Source organism: Acytostelium subglobosum, assembly GCF_000787575.1.
Source record: "Acytostelium subglobosum LB1 DNA, scaffold: scaffold10, whole genome shotgun sequence".
NCBI lineage: Eukaryota > Evosea > Eumycetozoa > Acytosteliales > Acytosteliaceae > Acytostelium > Acytostelium subglobosum.
This window is the reverse complement of record NW_012236523.1, coordinates 1,052,309-1,069,572: the sequence shown is the minus strand read 5'-3', so window position 1 is coordinate 1,069,572 and position 17,264 is coordinate 1,052,309. Positions and strand designations below refer to the sequence as shown.

The following is a 17,264-nucleotide window of genomic DNA, read 5'->3' as shown; positions in this document are numbered from 1 at the left end:
ATTATCGTTTGTCTCGTCTCTGTTGTTGATAACAACCACTTTAGAAACCGAGTGCCGACAACCAAATCAGCAGATGAGTAGTGTACTTTCCTTTCAATCTGATTGTGCCCTCTCTTTGAGTGATCTCTACATTGTCTCCAACGATGTTCCTGAGCTCCTGTATTATAACCTGTTGAATGAACATTGATAATGTAAGATGACTAATCGACAAGTCCTGTGATTGAATGATTCACGACGACACATACATTGACATCACCTGAATATCTTCTGAGGACAGTCTCTTCAGTCCTTCTGCTACGAATCAGATCAGTGTAGACGGGCAGACGTCCGCTATCAGTTCGCTCAAAGTGGAATGGTAGTTTCTCGCTAACACCACGTGGCTTGATCGAGTTGATGTTGGTGATTGGATTGATTGGGAATTGCAATGGCGATGCAGGGTTTAGTTTATATTGCTTAACTGTAGTCTTTGGTGATGGCGTTGTTGTTTCTGATGTCTGTTCTGTTGCTGCTGTTGCTGTTGCTGTAGAGTATGAATGATTAAACGAGTAACATGACGATGATGAAATGATCATGTTGTTGTTGCTTGTTGATAAGACTGTCGACAGTCTCCTGAACAACGCTGATGATGAACGAGTAGCAGTCAACATTCTTTATATATATCTATTTGTAATCGTGTAACTAAACGCTTTAAACAATAGTGATGTTTCGTGTGAGTTTTTTCTTCTCTTTCCGTCACCAACTCTGGTTACAAAGAATGTTTATCTCATTAAGTGATAGAGAGAGAGTAAGAGAGAGTGAGATTGACAGAGATTGATTATCATGGTAGTAAACAATACTCTATATACTCTCTTGGACACTTGTAATTGAAAGAGGGTGATAGAAAGAGAGTTTGGCCCACAAACAACACACATTCAGTGTGTGTTTGAGAGTGTCTAAGATAGAAGGACATTCACTTCACACCCTTTATTCACGAATTGAACAGAGAGTTGACAGATAGAAAGATAGATATATAGATATATATAGATAGATAGATATAAAGATATACAGGAGTCAGTCTGTGTGTATACAGAGAGGTACCTTATATGTGTTTTATCAATTGTCATTGATATCTCGTAAGTAACAGACTCTTGTAATATCGGGTCAAGTTGAGCCAGTAACACTTATACAATGACTTTCCACTCTATTGTTGTAGTACAAGAAGTGAAAGAGAGAGAGAGAGAGATAGATAGATAGAGATAGAGAGAAATGGTCAATGACAATGACAATACCAATCCGCACTATAGTGCACATGTTCATGATGATGTAGCGGAGGAAGAAGACGATGACCATATTGATCATCACCAAACTACTGTGGACAACAATGTTGGTCATCTAGATGATACTGATGCTGATGGTGATGATGAAGAAGAGGATGATGGCCAGAACAATCAAGATGATGATGATGAGATGGATATTCAAGGGTCATATCAAGGCATCCCGCTTGTTGTCCAGATCAACAATGATACATTCCTTCATCAATTCAACAACACTGGTACTCTCTATGATCATATTCAACGACAGTTACAAGATCAAATTCAACAACAAATAGATGACCAGATACAACAACAACTCGATGACCAAATCCAAAGACAATTAGAACTCTATCTCCAACAACAAGATGACGATGATGGTGATGGAAATCAAGAAATGGTCGATAATCAGGAGGAAGAGGAGGATGGAGACGTGGAGGAGGAGGAGGAGGGTGACCAAGACATGGATTATGATGATGATGATGATGATGTATATATTAATTATCATAATTATACACAATCTGATGTGGAGGTCAGGAGTGATCCTGGACATACTAGGAATGTACGATTCAGTTTCAATCCACACCCTGAACACAATGATGACGATCAAGAAGAAGAGGAGGATCACTATGGAGAGGATACATTTCATATCTTCCCTCGTCCCTACGATACTGAGTACCTTCAAGATTTCCAGGGCTCTTGGGAAGCAGAGCAAGAAGTCGATAATGAAGATGAAGATGACGAGGATGAGGACGTTGATGTGGAGGATGACGACGACGACGAGGTGGATGATGAGGATATCATGGAGGACCCTATTGGATGCGATTCCGAGGCAGATGATGATGAGGATACAGATGATATGGTGGCACAGACCGACAAGGATGACAATAGTAGCAAGGAGGAGAGTGATGATGCCGGTCGAGTGGACAGCTTCCTTCATCTATCAAGACACAGTGATCAAGTGTTGATGTTCAATCCAGTCGTTTCCAAATATGGTCTGGCAGGTCTCTACGTCTACAACAAGTTACAGAAGGGTAAACTCATCGAGTTTGAACTTGGAAATCATAAGTTCCTCTCCCAAATGCTCTCCTACTATCTACTTCTCTATGACAAGACCACTGGCAAGTCCATTCAACAGCTCTACCGCTTCATTCGACATCTCCCCTCAATTCATGAGGCCAAGGTATGTTTAGTATATAGAGCTCTCTATATTGATCAGACACTAATCGTTAATGTTTGGTCAATAGAAACTGATACATGAAGAGATGATAATCAAGGAGCTGATACCCCTGAAGGTCTCAATAGATATCTTAGAACATTACCACAGACACAACGATACTCCAGTTTTTAAAGTATGTAGTAGTTGTTAACAACAATGATGGATGAGTCAACTAACACACCAACCACAAATCAATCAATTAATCAATCAATCATTTACAGACATACAGCAATGGAGTGATACCATTGCTAATGTCATTTTACAAGAGGATCTCCAATGAGAATCTCTCCATTGTCAACAGACATCTTCGACAGACGTTTGACCATATAGCGGGCTACACAGAGGTCATTCCACTCTACGACAAGAAGTCTCAGTATATCAATTTCTATCAACAACAGCTGGCATCCATTAGGAATCTATGTGGATTGAATGACAAACATTCATACTTTCGATAGTCGACTTTCTGTGGTCTACTCTATCTATCTGGCCATGTAATATAGATATTTATATAAAGCTCTAAAGGTGGTAATCAATTGATTGATTGATTGCCCATCATTGTACATAACATCCAAGGGTATGTTGGCCAAGTTACTTGTTGGAGTTACATGTCGACATGGAATGCAATGCCAATCTCTGCTCAGATTCGGTTGAGTATGTATCGCCTCGTGATTTGATCAATTAATAATTTGCTGCAACTAGTTAGTTAGTTTTCCATTCTTTCATGCAATCTTGATGACTTGTTGCCAGGAATCTGATATCACCTCATATAATTAGATCTTTTTGACCTTGGTCGTCAAGTTTCAGGACACTGAGAGTAGTAGAGAATGTGTGTGCTTTTGCTTGTGTTGTTGAGCATAAGTCAATTACTATTTGTATCATAGTATATATATACAAATAGATAAATATTACAGTACTAGCAACATGGATGAAAGGACACACTTGTTGGGTACTAGCAATGTGTATGATTCGGTTGTTGTCTTTATATATATGTGGTTGATGATTGATAACTAACCTGACCTGATCTGACACACACACATATAGATATCGAAGTGATTTAAAAGAGAACATAGAGTATGTTAGGAGGAACAGTGTTAGCTCCCCTACAATACCACCAGGTACATCTAGTAGCAACAACAATGTCAACAACAATAGTTACACCTTACATAAATCTATACCAATGTCTGCATCTCTAAACGGAGTGGACGATGACAACCAAATAGAGACCATAGATACCACTACAAATGAGTTGGAGTAGTAAGTACACATACTTTAGTTTGGTCAGATCATATCAATCAGTGATCACTTACACAATCAAACCAAAGTACATTCTGGTTCATGAAGAAGAGACAATGGTCAAGACTACAGAGAGGATCACTATCTAATGAGAAGAGAGGCTTCTCATTACTCTGGGCTGCATTGTTCCTGGCTGCATACGGTGTATACCTATTCTTACAGATATACAAATTCAAGAGGACTGATGTATGTGTACCTTGTTGTTGTTGTTGTTTTCAACAACATACATACACTAACACTCTATCACACTAGGGATTTATATTAGAGTTCATATTGATGGGATTCATATCAATATCACTTGGACTTATACTTCCAAGATTTGCATGGATCGTCAGGATGGTCTTCTTGGAGGCCTACGTCACACTGTATCTATTCTTCATATTTGATCTGTACTACAAGAAACAGTACTATATCCCATTGCTCTGTTTGGCCAGTGGCATACTGGTGCTGACCATCATCAGCTTCTTTGTCTATCCCTACATCATGCGTTGCATCTACTCGATCACTGGTGCACTGACACTTATGGCCGACAAAGAGGCATGGACAAAGGGCGAGAGCAATCGATTCACAATCAAGCAGCGCAACTGTCTCATTGGAACACCCACGACATGCATCTATGAAGGACCTCTCGTCGATGGACGTCCACATGGCATTGGCACATGGATGGACACAAGCTATCAAGGCGAGCTACTCTCTGGCTACTGGGAGAATGGTATTCCCCTTGGACCATTTGAGAGCATGGAGAATGACACACGTTCCCTCTTGGTCAATCTCCGCATTGTTTACGGTACCAATGGTGGAGGTAAGAGTTGGCTTGACAGAGTGCCACTACACACTGGTGTCGCAGCAGTTGAGTGCTGTGTCTCTGGTAACTTCTTCAAGGGCTACCCCAAGGTGAGCATGATCAAAGGACCAGATCACTGCTCTTGCAAGAAGAAGTGCATTTGTATTAAGAAGCTCTTTGACAATAGGAGCTATAGACATATTGATGAGGACAAGACAATCGTAAGTTTAAACTTCTCGAAATATACACTACGTCATGGATACATCCTAACGTAACAAAACCAATCTAGTCCTCTGTTGTAGTATCAGTTGACAGAAAGTTGGATACACTCTTGGTATCTGGTCATAAACCAAGACAACATGTATGTTTAATTGATGAACAACCTTTAAAAGTCACCAATGTCACTAACACCCATGTAACTCAATCACAAACAGATTCAATCAAAAGTCACAATCAATTTGGAAGCAAACAAGGAAAAGGCAAACGTCAAGAGCTTGGTATTGGACAACAACTGGATATCCAGTCAGTCCAATGAGGGACTACTTTTTATTCATGGCTATGATCACGATCTGAAGGATGCCATCAAACGATTCGCTCAGTTCCTTGCACTTGGTCACTTCCCAAGCTATCTGAAACCATTTGTGTTCAACTGGCCATCATCCACCAGCTCACTTCTCTACTGGTGTGCACACTCCATCGCCTCTGACAATGACAATCACCGCGACCTACAAAAGTTCATCGAGAGTCTTGGACATGCAGGCATCCGCACACTTCACATTATGTGTCATAGCATGGGCACACGATTCTTCCTGCGTTCATTCTCCAAGGTGAAGAAAGCCTTTGGTAAACGCATGGTGCTCAGTCCACATGTCAGCTTCAGTGGTGTACCAACGGTGCCAGAGACCTCCTCCCCATCATCATCACGTGGTGCAGGCTATGATGAATCAAAGATACAACTGGCCAACCTTATCTTCCTCAATCCAGACTATGAGATTGAGACCTTTAAGAATGACTATGATGAGCTAAGGAATGTAAGTTGTCATCACAGCATCACTCAACATACCATATTATAATCCTAACATACACCAAATCACATAACCAACATAGTATTGTCCAAAGATGACAATATACGCAGATCATCGTGATATGGCCATCAAGATGGCATTCAAGATGCTACAAAAGCAGAACCTTGGCAACAACAGTGAGTTTTAATACCATGACTAGTTAGCATTGTTCACATATTAACAACTCTCCCAACCCACATTACTAGTTAACCTAATCAGTGATGTGTATGGACGTGCACTTGATGTGGACATTATCGATACTGGTGATCTGGACAGTAACATGTCGGAGCGACACCACTCTTTCTTCAACATTAACAGACTGATGGTAGACGACCTACATGACCTCGTTGTGACGGGCAAGCGAGCCGATGAACGTACCTCCCGTTTGAAGAAGGTGCACGATGTATACCGATTCTCCATCCTGCCATCTTCAGTGGTTGTAGTCTAAGGTTGTAGTCCAAGACAGACAACCGTCCGAGTATTGTCAACACCACCACGTGTGGAGGTAAAGCTATGTCTTTATAAATCATATATTGTAATGTTCAATCGATCGATCGATCGTTAATTATTAGTCTGCTTCGGACACAGCAGCACCAGCACCACTTGATGGTAGTTCTAAAGCCTCTAGATCAGTATCTGAAGATCTTTTTGACTTGTTCTTCTTTTCTTCAATTGGTATAATTAGATCGGATATATCTCCAAAGTATAGCCAAACGGTTAGCATCAATGTACCTGTTAATAGAAATATTGGATCAAAGAACCATCTAGATATACAATGTAATATTGTTAGAATATAATGGTAAAGGTCACAAGTGACATACAACATACAGAATGACAGGTAGGGAGAAGTAGAATGACCTAACACCAAACGTATGATGATTGCTGGCATTGTGCATTATCTTGTTCAAGTACCTTGGTGTGCACTCTGAATGATAGGGTGCCACATTGATAAGGAATGCCAGATGCGTTGTGTATCGTATCGCTGTGGCAAAGTTGAGAAAGGCAAATAGGAACACCAGAATCAGAAGGAATGATTTGTATACCAATATCCTAGAGTTTGTTGCTCCAATGATACTGATCTGATCAAATACATTGGATAGATTGTTTGACACCAATATATTCAGTAGTAGTACTACAAGTGTAATCGACGCTGTTGCTAATAGTGATGATGCCATCACCATGTTCCTAAGTGTTTGAACTGCAAGTATATCCTGGATAATGGGAGTTAGTATTAGTTCATCATGTTGTTCCCATCTTAAAGATCATCGTTTGAATCAAATATATGGATAGATCACCTTTTTACCAGATACCATTAGTTCAATCCACTGCCTCTTATAAGAGTCATTTCTTCCGATCCACGTTAAGTGAGATGTCTTTGAATTCTTGACTCGAATGAATAGATATACATGATATGTAAAATATATTATAAAAGATATGCATAAGAATATGATATCATATACTAGTCCGACCAACATGTTTATAACATTTATATGAATGTTTACTACGTTGTTTTTATCATCGGACTTATAAAATAAGATGGCTCATGTATTCGTCTGGCTGAACAACAGACCGGTCCAATTGTCAAGGGGTCCTGGGAACTTTTAATTTATTTTATTTTAATTTGTTTTTAGGGTTACTCACAAACATCGATCTTTAATGAATCTAATGATCTTATGATCATTGTATTTAGAGAGAATGAAGAGAATAGCACTACTATTCCCTGGACAGGGAAGTCAGACTGTTGGCATGGCTAAAGATTTGGTCACTAGCTTCCCTTATATACGGCCTTTGTTTGAGGAGGCTGATCGTCTACTTCAGATGTCTTTGTCCAATGTGATGTTCAATTCGCCAATGGTACGACCAAACATTGTTTAGGATAGCATCCATCTCCTTGATTCATTCGATCATGATGATTCTTACAACTCTGCCTTCAACAACAACAACAACAACAGGATGAGCTGAAACAAACAGAGATCACTCAACCAGCTGTATTGCTACACTCTTATTCGATACTAAAGATATTGGAACAAGAGTTGATAGCAACACCAATAGACAATAGAGTTGATTTTGTGTTGGGACATTCACTTGGTGAATACACATCACTGTTGGCCGCAAGATCAATCACATTTGAACAATGTCTACCATTGGTGCATCATCGTGGTCAACTGATGAAGCAGATGAAACAAGGCAAAATGGCTGCTGTCCTATCAAGGGATGACATGTTAACACCTGGCTCAACTCTTGATCGAATCAAAGAGTACACACAACAACTATATAGACAGGACCCAGTCAATGATATATGTGATGTATCAAACATCAACTCTCCAAATCAAGTAGGTCACTCACCATCGTCATCGTGCATCATCGTATCTGACTCTTTGACATCATCATAATAGATAGTGATCAGTGGTACAGTGTCTGGTGTAGATAAGACAATGTCGATGTTGAAAGAACAAAGACTTTGTAGGTCAATCAAACAGTTGGAAGTCAGTGCAGCATTCCATAGCAAACTGATGTTACCATGCTCCCAAGAGTTTGAGAGCAAGCACTTGAACAATATCAACTTCAAACGACCAAACTACCAAGTGATCTCAAATGTTACCAGTCGACCAGTAAGTAGTACTTCAATCTAAACTGTTGACACAACAACCAATTAACCAACAACAATCAATTACCAGTACATTGAGGCAGCAGATATTAAACCATTGCTATCAAGACAATTGGTAGAGACTGTGAACTGGGTATCATCCATTCAATACTGTTTGGATGGTTGGAAATCAAAAGAAGCAGAGACTGGAAATGCTGGACATTTATTTGTCGAGATTGGTCCATCCAGTGTCTTGACACAACTATTGAAACAAATCAGTCCACAATCAGAGTACATGTATGTATCCACCTTTGCTCGTTGGTACCCAATACGTCCTAACAACCATCATATCCAACAATATCCAGTAATATATCAACAACGGAAGATATTAGAAAGTTCATCAAAATGGTTAATAATGACAAATAATTCAACAAGATGTTAGATAAATAGATAGTCCTTTAATTATATGTATCAAGACATTGTAGTATTACTTGTATCAGGGGTGTTGTTGTTTGGTTGATTTGCATTGGGCTTAGACGACCTCATTGACGGTGAGTCTGTGTGAGAGGAGCTCTGCGGCTGGCTGTCCAAGTTCACGGACAAACATGTCGTTGACGTATTGTACTCTGTCGTTCTCGGTGTTGAAGCAGGCACGTGTCTCGGACACGGCGTTGGAACGAGGAGCAGCAATGAGTGAATGGAACTTGTCCTTGCTCATGACCACCTCGGGAATGACAGTGGTGTCGATGATTGAGTTGGAGAAGTGAGGCTTGCGGTACCACTCGATGATGACATCCTTGTTCTTGGCAATCTTCTTCTTCTCGCCGCTCTTCTCATCGTAGCGGTAGCCATAGACAAACTGGGGTGTCGACTTGACGGCGTGGGCCTCCCATGCGGCAACCTTGGCGTTGATCTTGACCTTGACCGACTTGACAAAGGCAGAGTCAAGCTTTCCAAAGTCAGTGCTCTCGGCCTTGGCAATGTCGTATCCAAGAATGTGGATCATGATGATCTCCCAATAGAGACGCTTCACTCCCTTGTTCACAGCCTTTGAACGTCTGTGTGGGAGCAACTTATCGGCCAAGGATGTGTAGCATGACTTCATGATGCTGAGATGAGCACCAATCTCGAGGATGATGTCGCCCAACAGAGTGTCACATCCACGCTGCTCAACAAAGTTGAAGGTCTTGATCTGGATCAATGTTCTGATGAACGAGTAGATCTTCTCTGAGCTGACCTTGTCACGCCACTTGGACTCTCTGAAGTGGAACTGCTCCTCGGCAATATCAGAGATGATGGACAGAAGAGTCAATCCACACATGTCAAACTTGGAGATGTATGGCTCGCTTCTTGGTGTGGCACCGGTCACCTTGAGTACCTTGTCATTTAGGATGGTGAGCTTCTGAGAGAAGTCCAGTGTCTTGAGCACGTTGTACAACGTTGGGTAGGAGCGAATGGCGTTTGGATCATGGATGGCCAAGTCGTTCTCAATGTTGATCTGAACGATGTGTGGAGTGGTGGTGTCCAGGGAACGGTGCACCTCCAAAGTGCCCAGGTAGTAGGTGGCGAACTTCTCAGTCTTGGAGACCTTTTGGTCATAGACCACGATGTTTCTCTGGTTGGGGAAACGGTTCTTGAGTTGCTTGTTCAACTTGACGGCCATCTGCTCAAGATCTCTGTCCTTGGGCTTGGTGAAGATGTAACGCTCATTCACTGGGATGATGTTGATTGGGTAGAACTCCTGCATGCCGTTGGCCTTCTCGTCCTTCAAGTTGCCGTTGGAACGATCTGGTGAGAGTCCCTTCTTCTGCTTGAGGGCCACCGATGGATCACGGTACACCTGAGTGATCTCAACTGTTGGCAACACAGAGAGCTCGTTAATCCACTCCTCTCTATCCTGAGTGGTCTTGGCTCTCAAGAAGATGATCTTGTCAGAGGTGACGATCTGGAAGGTGGTGGCATGGTCCTTGCTCGACTCATTACCAAAGTAGTTGCCAATGGTGACGGCGAAACGGTTCAGAGAGTACACCTTCTTGGTCTTTGGCTGCTGTTGCTCCTTGCCATTGACGTCAAACTTGGTGATGGTGCGCTCCTTGCCATTGAAGATGATGAAACGCTTGGTGTAGCTCTTGGAACCAGAGTCTCCCTTTCTCATCTCGAGGATGCCCTCCTTCTTCTTGTCAACCTGAGTGATGGTTGGTGTGGTGACTGCGCGCAGAGTATCCTTCAACAGACGCAGATCAAAGGTGCAGTTCATTCTTGGGTCCAATGAGTTGATCTTCTCTGGTACCTTCTTGTCAGTGCAAGTCTTGATGATATACTTCTTGTCGAGCTTGGTAAGGTTGAGCTCAAAGGAGTCCTCGCCAATGTCCGAGATGCTGAAAGTGTCCAAGTAGATGGTCTCGGATGGGTAGACATCGTGGTGGTGAGAGTAGACACACAGTGTGTGGATTGGTGAGTGAAGTGCAACGAAACGCTGCTTCTTGTCCACCATGACAATCGAGGACAGTGTAGGAGTGGTGGTGGCTGGCAGGGGCAGAGCTGAACCTGGTCCTTGGAGAATACGTCTCTTGAGGGCACGGGTGTACTCCTCTGGACTCTTGAAGTAACTGATCGATACCATCTTGTCGGCACCGACGGCAGGCACCAACTCCAACTGCATGTTGCAGCCTCTTGAACCGACGACCAGAGTGTGGATACCACGGAACTTGGCAGCGGCAAACAACTCCTTGGCACGCAAGAAGCCAACGGCATCGTATCTTCGCTCGTCACGGACAAAGGTGTTGTTGAGGAAGATGATGTTCTTGCCAACAAACTCGTCCATCAATGACTTGCCATTGCTCTTGACGTGTGCAAGGTTGAGATCCTTGTAGAGGTTGACGTTCCATACGGCAGTGTTGTAGCCGAGGTCACTACACAGAGCTCTCCAGGCCTCGACCTCACCATACTCTGTTTGATTGTTGGTGATCAACAACACGTCGGCATCTATGCTCTTGTATCCCTCTGACAACTGGATCTCGAATGGACGCGACTGGATTGGCTGGGCATTCATCATGTCCTTGACGTGGCCAAGGTAGAGGACAGACTCCACCAGGACACGAGTGTATGGCTTGGTCTCTGGGTTGACAAATTGAAGTGTGGAGGCAAACGAGTTGAGCTTGTTTGGCTGAAGGGCGGGGGCGTTGGCATGCAATCCACGCTCTGGGTTCTTGAACACGACGCCATTGGCATCTCTGACACAAAAGTCTGATGGGGCAAGGGTGGTCGTGCCTCCCTGTGCCTTCAGATGGATGTTGAGGCGGGTGAACAAAATTCTAGTTGGTGATTGCTTCAGGACGGACTGGATCTCATTGCCAACGCCATGCTTGGACTTGTTCCAGAGGGTGAAGAGGATTGGTGCCTCATCGCCCAACTCCACACTGTCCAGACCCTTGATCAATGATGCCTGGACTGGGTATTCGATTGTGAAGTTATGTACACTCTTGGCAACGTTGGCGAATGTCTGATTGACACGCTCGACCAATGCCTGATGCTCCATCTTTCCGACGGATGTCCATGGCTCTCTGGGGAGGGGGAACTGCTGACGGAAGTCCTTGACGTGGTAGACGATGGGACGGGTCAATGCAGTGGTCTCTCCGGAGTTGATCCACTTCTTCATTGGCACTCTGTTGTTGATCTCACAGACAACCCACTCATTGTTTGAGACGTACGAGTGGATGGTCTGGACGGAGGGTGTGGGCATGCCTCCAACATTGGTATGTGTAACGGACAGGTTGACATCAGAGTCTGGCTCAATGATGCCATAACCAATGGTGTCGCAGTAGTCGATCTTCTTGACCTCGAGGTTGTATGGTGAGCGATATTGGAACACTTGACCATTGTTCATCTTGAGACTGATGGTGAAGGCACCATCGGCACCTGAATGACCATCACTTCCAGAGTGGCCATCTGAACCATTCGAACCGGATGGACCATTGTAACCACCTGGGTTGGTAAATGACTCTGATGTTGAGCACTGGTTGCCCTCACTGTCGGTGTAGTAACGCTCCTCGGACCAGGAGTAGGATGAACCACCCCAACCTCCATCACCTCCGTAGCCACCGGCACCACGCGAACCACCGTGACCTGGGTTACCGGCTGCTGTGTTACCAACTCTTTGCTTGAGCACCATCAGAAGATCCATGTCGGGCTCACTGTTGTGAATGGTGGTGTTGGCACCGCTACCAGAGTTACCTCCATCGGCACCATTGCCTCCATGACCACCATTACCACCTGGACCACCATCGGTACCAGAGCTGCTTCTAGAGGCATCTCTTCCACGATAGCCTTGTGCACCATTACCACCGTTTCCACCGGCACCACCATGACCTCCGTCACCACCCCTTGAGCTGAGCACCAACTGGTTCTTTGCATTGCCCAAGGTCATAACATCGGTCTTTTGGAAACCTCTTGATCTAAACATAAAGTCAGTCAATCAATCAATCAATCAAGTATGATGAATATGTTACACATACCTCTCATTTGCACCAAAGTTGGCTTGCAACATGATCTGGTTCTGAGGAGTGGAATATAGTTGAACATCGATGGTACCAGCATTGGTACCTCTCTCACCCTTTGAACCATTTCCACCATTGGAACCGGAAGCACCATCGGACATACCATTGCTTCCACTGTGTCCATTTTGTCCATCTTAAGATGATCATTGAAGTGATGTGTGTGAGTGATTGATGCATTTTTGTTTTTAAAAGTTCTAACTTACCTCTTCCAGCCTCTCCATCGTTGATGTATTCAACGAGAACTGACGTCATGTTGTTGTAATAATACAAATAAATAAAGTGTGGAGAAAGATAAGATGATAGATATTATTTGTTGAACGTTAAGAAGAATGATTGAAAAAGATCTAAACAAACAGACGACACGACGATCCAACTGAATTACTGTCACTCTGACTCTGTGAGTTATTTATAACAATGTCATCATCATCATCAAACCAAATCAAATCAGGTATTGTTGTAAAAAAATAATTATTAAAAATCAACGACAACATCATTGTGGTTATGATCCGTTGATGGAATGCCTCATCATCGCCACCTTGAGGGTGCCCCAACCGCCAATCAGGATGAAAAAAATAAATATCTTCTGTTCGGTGTCAGGTGAATGGGTGGTCCGTGCCCAGGCCCTCCTGTTGATGATAGATCTCTGTATCTATCACAATGACCTTTTTGATTGTCATCACCCACCATCGTCCAAGGTCCGGACACCTTTCTCTGAATAAAGTTCTTTCCCATTCGCAGGATCTTCCTGATGATGTGGAGATGGGGCCTTGCATTGAGATACCTTTAGACTGCGAACGGACCGGTTTGGTGTCATCGCTTTGGTCACCAAGAAGACCATGAGTGGACATGACTCAAAGCTGACTGTTTGACCAGTAGTTATAACTATTTGGTTGAGTAATGGGTAATAATGAAGTTATATGATTGACTCTGAATTCAATTCTCCTCTGTCTCACTATCTCTCACGCTCACTATTACTCTATTTGTCATCACACTAAATACACCACATTGTATTCTTTAAAGGTGTCGATCTCGATGCTACATCACTCACACACACTCTAACATCACCCCTTTATGTGTGTATTTAAAGTAATTGATCACTATCAGCGAGCGAGCACAAGACAGACAGACTGAGAGACAGATAAACAGACACTAATAAGGTAACAAATTTATTTGATTTGTCATTGAGATGATACGCTGGTTGTCCGTTCCTCTCTAGTCGTATGACCGATTGACTGTCTGGGGATGTAGGTTGCTCCAGGTTGGATTGATCATCCAAAGTAGTATGTCTATCGACATTTCCAATTGATCAACAATCAATCAATCATACCAACAACAACAAAGAAAGAACAAACAAATAATATGTCTACTATAGCAGTAATAGTTTTAAGTGTCATTATGTTAATGTTGATACAGTTATCATCGGTCAACTCAACATCATATATATTTAGTGAACCATGCGATCTATCTCACACCGTATCACCTCTGAACTATATAGTCAATGGTGCCTGCAAGAATGGTGTCAGTATGACATGTGATCCAACTCACTCCAAAGTATATTATAACCTTTATACAACAGCCAACTGCACTGGAGATCTAGTGGATAAATACTCTGTGCCCACTGGTCAATGTCTGGACGACATCAACGAGAAACTAAGCTGTATGAGTACACTTGTATTACCAAGTGGTTCAATTGTAAAGGCAATCTATTACAATACCAACTGTGAGGGTGATCCTGCCAATCTCTACGTCCAACCATCGGCCATATGCTTTGGTGGCTCACAATTGACGTGCAACTCCACTACCATCTCACAGACTGTGTTTGACGACCGAGTCGCATGCTCTGGAAATGGTGAACTACAACAGTTTGATCTAAATAGCTCATGCATCAATGATAAAGGTCATTTCACTTCAAGTAGACTACATTGTCAATCAAGTTAAATAGAATTAAATTAAATATATAATAAATAATAAATAAAAATATTAATGTCGATATAATATATTAAGTTTGAATGTTATTATTTGTTTGGATGTACACTGGAGCTGAATGGTTCTTACTTGGATTATGTTCATTTAGAACTCATCATCTAATCGAAGGTCTAGAAATGATTTTATGATGGTCAGCAAAGTACTAAATTGATTGAATATTCAACAACATACCGTCATCGTTGATGATATGAGCATCGTCATCTTCAATACCAAACTCGTCATCAGCCAATGAGTTTGGTCTGATACCCAATGTGCTGTACTTGAACTCCTTGATGATTCCAACCTTGCGATAGAAATTCAACTTGACATCGGGGTTCCTGTGTAGATAGAATGCTCCTCCAACAATTCCAATCGCAAGTGCCAACAGGATGACCAGTGCAGCGACCCATCCATGTGAGCTTGAGCCCGAGGAAGGTGAGCCTCCACAATTTACCCAAGTAGGTTCGTACTGCGAGGAAACACCCTCGATACAAAGATCAGAAGCAATCTTTCTATATCTATATAACGGAAATGATGATTATGTTAGATTAATATATAACAATCAATGATTGATTTGATGACATACCCTTTGGTGATATAATATTGAGAACCTGGTGGACACCACTCTGGTGGATATGATGGTTGAGTGAAGTCCTTCTGTAGTGCACAAACAAGTTTGTCAGCTCCGTCTGGTGATGCTTGGACATATCCAATATCGCATTCATAGTCGTCAGTGGTGCAGTTCAACATTTGAGTGCTCTGACCTGGTAACTCCTTCGTTTGGAAACACTCTGAATCTTGCTTAACTCTGGTGAAGGTCGTCGTGTGTCCAAGAATCGATGGAGTAGTGAAGTTCTCATGGTCATCATCACTGCACTCTGGTAGTCTCAAAGAGGTAAAGTCAACACCAAAGATCAAACCTTGGTTGGCATCATTGTCATAGGCCATGACAACAAACTTGGTCGATGCTGAATCTGGATCGGTCATGATGTTCTTGATGTCGTACGATGTCTCGGAGAGCTTGAGATCCATGAATGAGTCCTTCCTACCTTGATGCAAGGAATACGATAATTGATTGGTCTCATCAGAGCAGTTGGCCAAGAGGATAATGGTACCACGGTTGCCAATCTCATAGATAGTTGGTCCATCATAGACTGACACCCAGTTCTTTCCACCATCCCTAGAGATAAAGGTCTTGATCTTTGCTGCCGGTGTGTCAAATGATAGTGACTTTCCAACTGTTCCAGTTGCGATGGAGATACCAATTGCATTCTCGGTGGAATAGAATGGACCGTATTGCTTCTTGACATCAAGGTACGTGGAAATGCCGTAGAAGTTCAATGAACTGCCCTTTTGTGGACGAGAGTCTGTGGGTGGATCAAAGTTGGACCATTTGCCACCATTGTCATAAGTGACAATTGTCTGAATGTTGGTACCGGTGGTCACTTGGTTGGCTACGTATGCCCCCTTGAGGCCATAGAATGGTGCGAAGTCGTACTCTGACATAAGAGATATGCGCTCCTTTGACAAAGTGAACTTTCCTCCACTCGAGTCAGACACATAGACGCTTCCAAACCTATCGGCTCTCTTCATTTGAATTCCAAGCCATATAGCGCCAGAGCTATCATCAATGATCTTGTACTCCTATAGTAGAAATATATATGTTAGTGTTGTGGACTAGATCTTAAATGTCGTCACTTGTAATCAACTTACATTTGGTTGAATGTCATCTCCAAATGGGAAGTCACACATTACAAATCCTTGTAACTTGGTGTTGGCAGGTTGGATGTTGTTTCGGACAAAGAGGTTGGAACCACCTAGTGCCTGATCATAGGCACCAACATAGATGAAGCTATCGGTGAAGGTCATGTCCTGAGCACCATTAACCAACATGTTGAATGTTTTACCAAAGTCCTCCGAGTAGACAAATTGCATCTTCTCCTTCTGAAGGATGGCAAATATAGCTGTCTGAGATGAGCCCTGAGCATTCTGCAATGGATCCCACATAATTGATCGGACCAATTGGTTGTTGAATACCAATGACCATGTCTCACCAAAGTCTTTGGACAGGTATGCAGAGTGTCCAGCCTGGCCCAACAGGTACTTTGACTTCCACATGTTTGGAACAATGTAGGAGAACACCTTTGATGGAACTGTCACATTTTTGAATGACAGTCCATAGTCGTTTGAAATAAAGAGTGATGTGTCTCCAGAGTTATCTGAGCCACGGAACATTATCTAATTATTATTGATTGATTGATAGATTGATTGATGTTAGACTATTTTGATGACGATCATAATCCTCTATGATTGATCAACACTTTACATTTGACTTGTTTGTTTGATCAACAATAAGGTCTTGGCGAACCACACCAATGTCCTTAACCTTATCCCAGAGGATACCTCCATCCTCAGATCGCCAAACTACTCCATTGTTATCCAATATCAATGCAACCTAAATGAAAAATTATCGTCAGATCCTCTTCAATCATCACAACAATCTTTCT

General features: G+C 42.6%; 7 protein-coding genes across 7 annotated transcripts; 3 read left to right on the top strand and 4 right to left on the bottom strand.

Moving 5' to 3' along the window:
* Positions 1 to 40: 40 nt before the first annotated feature.
* On the bottom strand, positions 41 to 647 carry SAMD00019534_058550 (hypothetical protein; the record flags this gene model as incomplete). Its single annotated transcript, XM_012899346.1, has 2 exons — positions 41 to 169; positions 246 to 647. 2 exons carry the CDS (start codon positions 645 to 647, stop codon positions 41 to 43), a joined length of 531 nt encoding a protein of 176 aa, XP_012754800.1.
* A 598-nt stretch (positions 648 to 1,245) lies between these two features.
* On the top strand, positions 1,246 to 2,963 carry SAMD00019534_058540 (hypothetical protein; the record flags this gene model as incomplete). Its single annotated transcript, XM_012899345.1, has 3 exons — positions 1,246 to 2,472; positions 2,537 to 2,641; positions 2,730 to 2,963. The coding sequence occupies 3 exons, from the start codon at positions 1,246 to 1,248 to the stop codon at positions 2,961 to 2,963; spliced, it is 1,566 nt and encodes a 521-aa protein (XP_012754799.1).
* Positions 2,964 to 3,685: 722 nt separating this feature from the next.
* On the top strand, positions 3,686 to 6,097 carry SAMD00019534_058530 (hypothetical protein; the record flags this gene model as incomplete). Its single annotated transcript, XM_012899344.1, has 7 exons — positions 3,686 to 3,762; positions 3,831 to 3,987; positions 4,054 to 4,806; positions 4,875 to 4,946; positions 5,020 to 5,616; positions 5,693 to 5,786; positions 5,856 to 6,097. The coding sequence occupies 7 exons, from the start codon at positions 3,686 to 3,688 to the stop codon at positions 6,095 to 6,097; spliced, it is 1,992 nt and encodes a 663-aa protein (XP_012754798.1).
* A 126-nt stretch (positions 6,098 to 6,223) lies between these two features.
* Positions 6,224 to 7,124, bottom strand: SAMD00019534_058520 (hypothetical protein; the record flags this gene model as incomplete). Its single annotated transcript, XM_012899343.1, has 3 exons — positions 6,224 to 6,413; positions 6,478 to 6,860; positions 6,945 to 7,124. Coding segments are annotated over 3 exons (753 nt in total), but the record flags the coding sequence as incomplete, so codon positions are not given.
* Positions 7,125 to 7,344: 220 nt separating this feature from the next.
* SAMD00019534_058510 (hypothetical protein) lies at positions 7,345 to 8,644 on the top strand (the record flags this gene model as incomplete). The annotated part of the gene is made up of 5 exons (XM_012899342.1): positions 7,345 to 7,503; positions 7,602 to 7,982; positions 8,046 to 8,261; positions 8,328 to 8,533; positions 8,602 to 8,644. Coding segments are annotated over 5 exons (1,005 nt in total), but the record flags the coding sequence as incomplete, so codon positions are not given.
* Positions 8,645 to 8,768: 124 nt separating this feature from the next.
* SAMD00019534_058500 (hypothetical protein) lies at positions 8,769 to 13,044 on the bottom strand (the record flags this gene model as incomplete). Its single annotated transcript, XM_012899341.1, has 3 exons — positions 8,769 to 12,690; positions 12,751 to 12,925; positions 12,996 to 13,044. The coding sequence occupies 3 exons, from the start codon at positions 13,042 to 13,044 to the stop codon at positions 8,769 to 8,771; spliced, it is 4,146 nt and encodes a 1,381-aa protein (XP_012754795.1).
* A 1,818-nt stretch (positions 13,045 to 14,862) lies between these two features.
* Positions 14,863 to 16,992, bottom strand: SAMD00019534_058490 (hypothetical protein; the record flags this gene model as incomplete). Its single annotated transcript, XM_012899340.1, has 4 exons — positions 14,863 to 14,888; positions 14,950 to 15,275; positions 15,344 to 16,401; positions 16,471 to 16,992. 4 exons carry the CDS (start codon positions 16,990 to 16,992, stop codon positions 14,863 to 14,865), a joined length of 1,932 nt encoding a protein of 643 aa, XP_012754794.1.
* Positions 16,993 to 17,264: the final 272 nt, after the last annotated feature.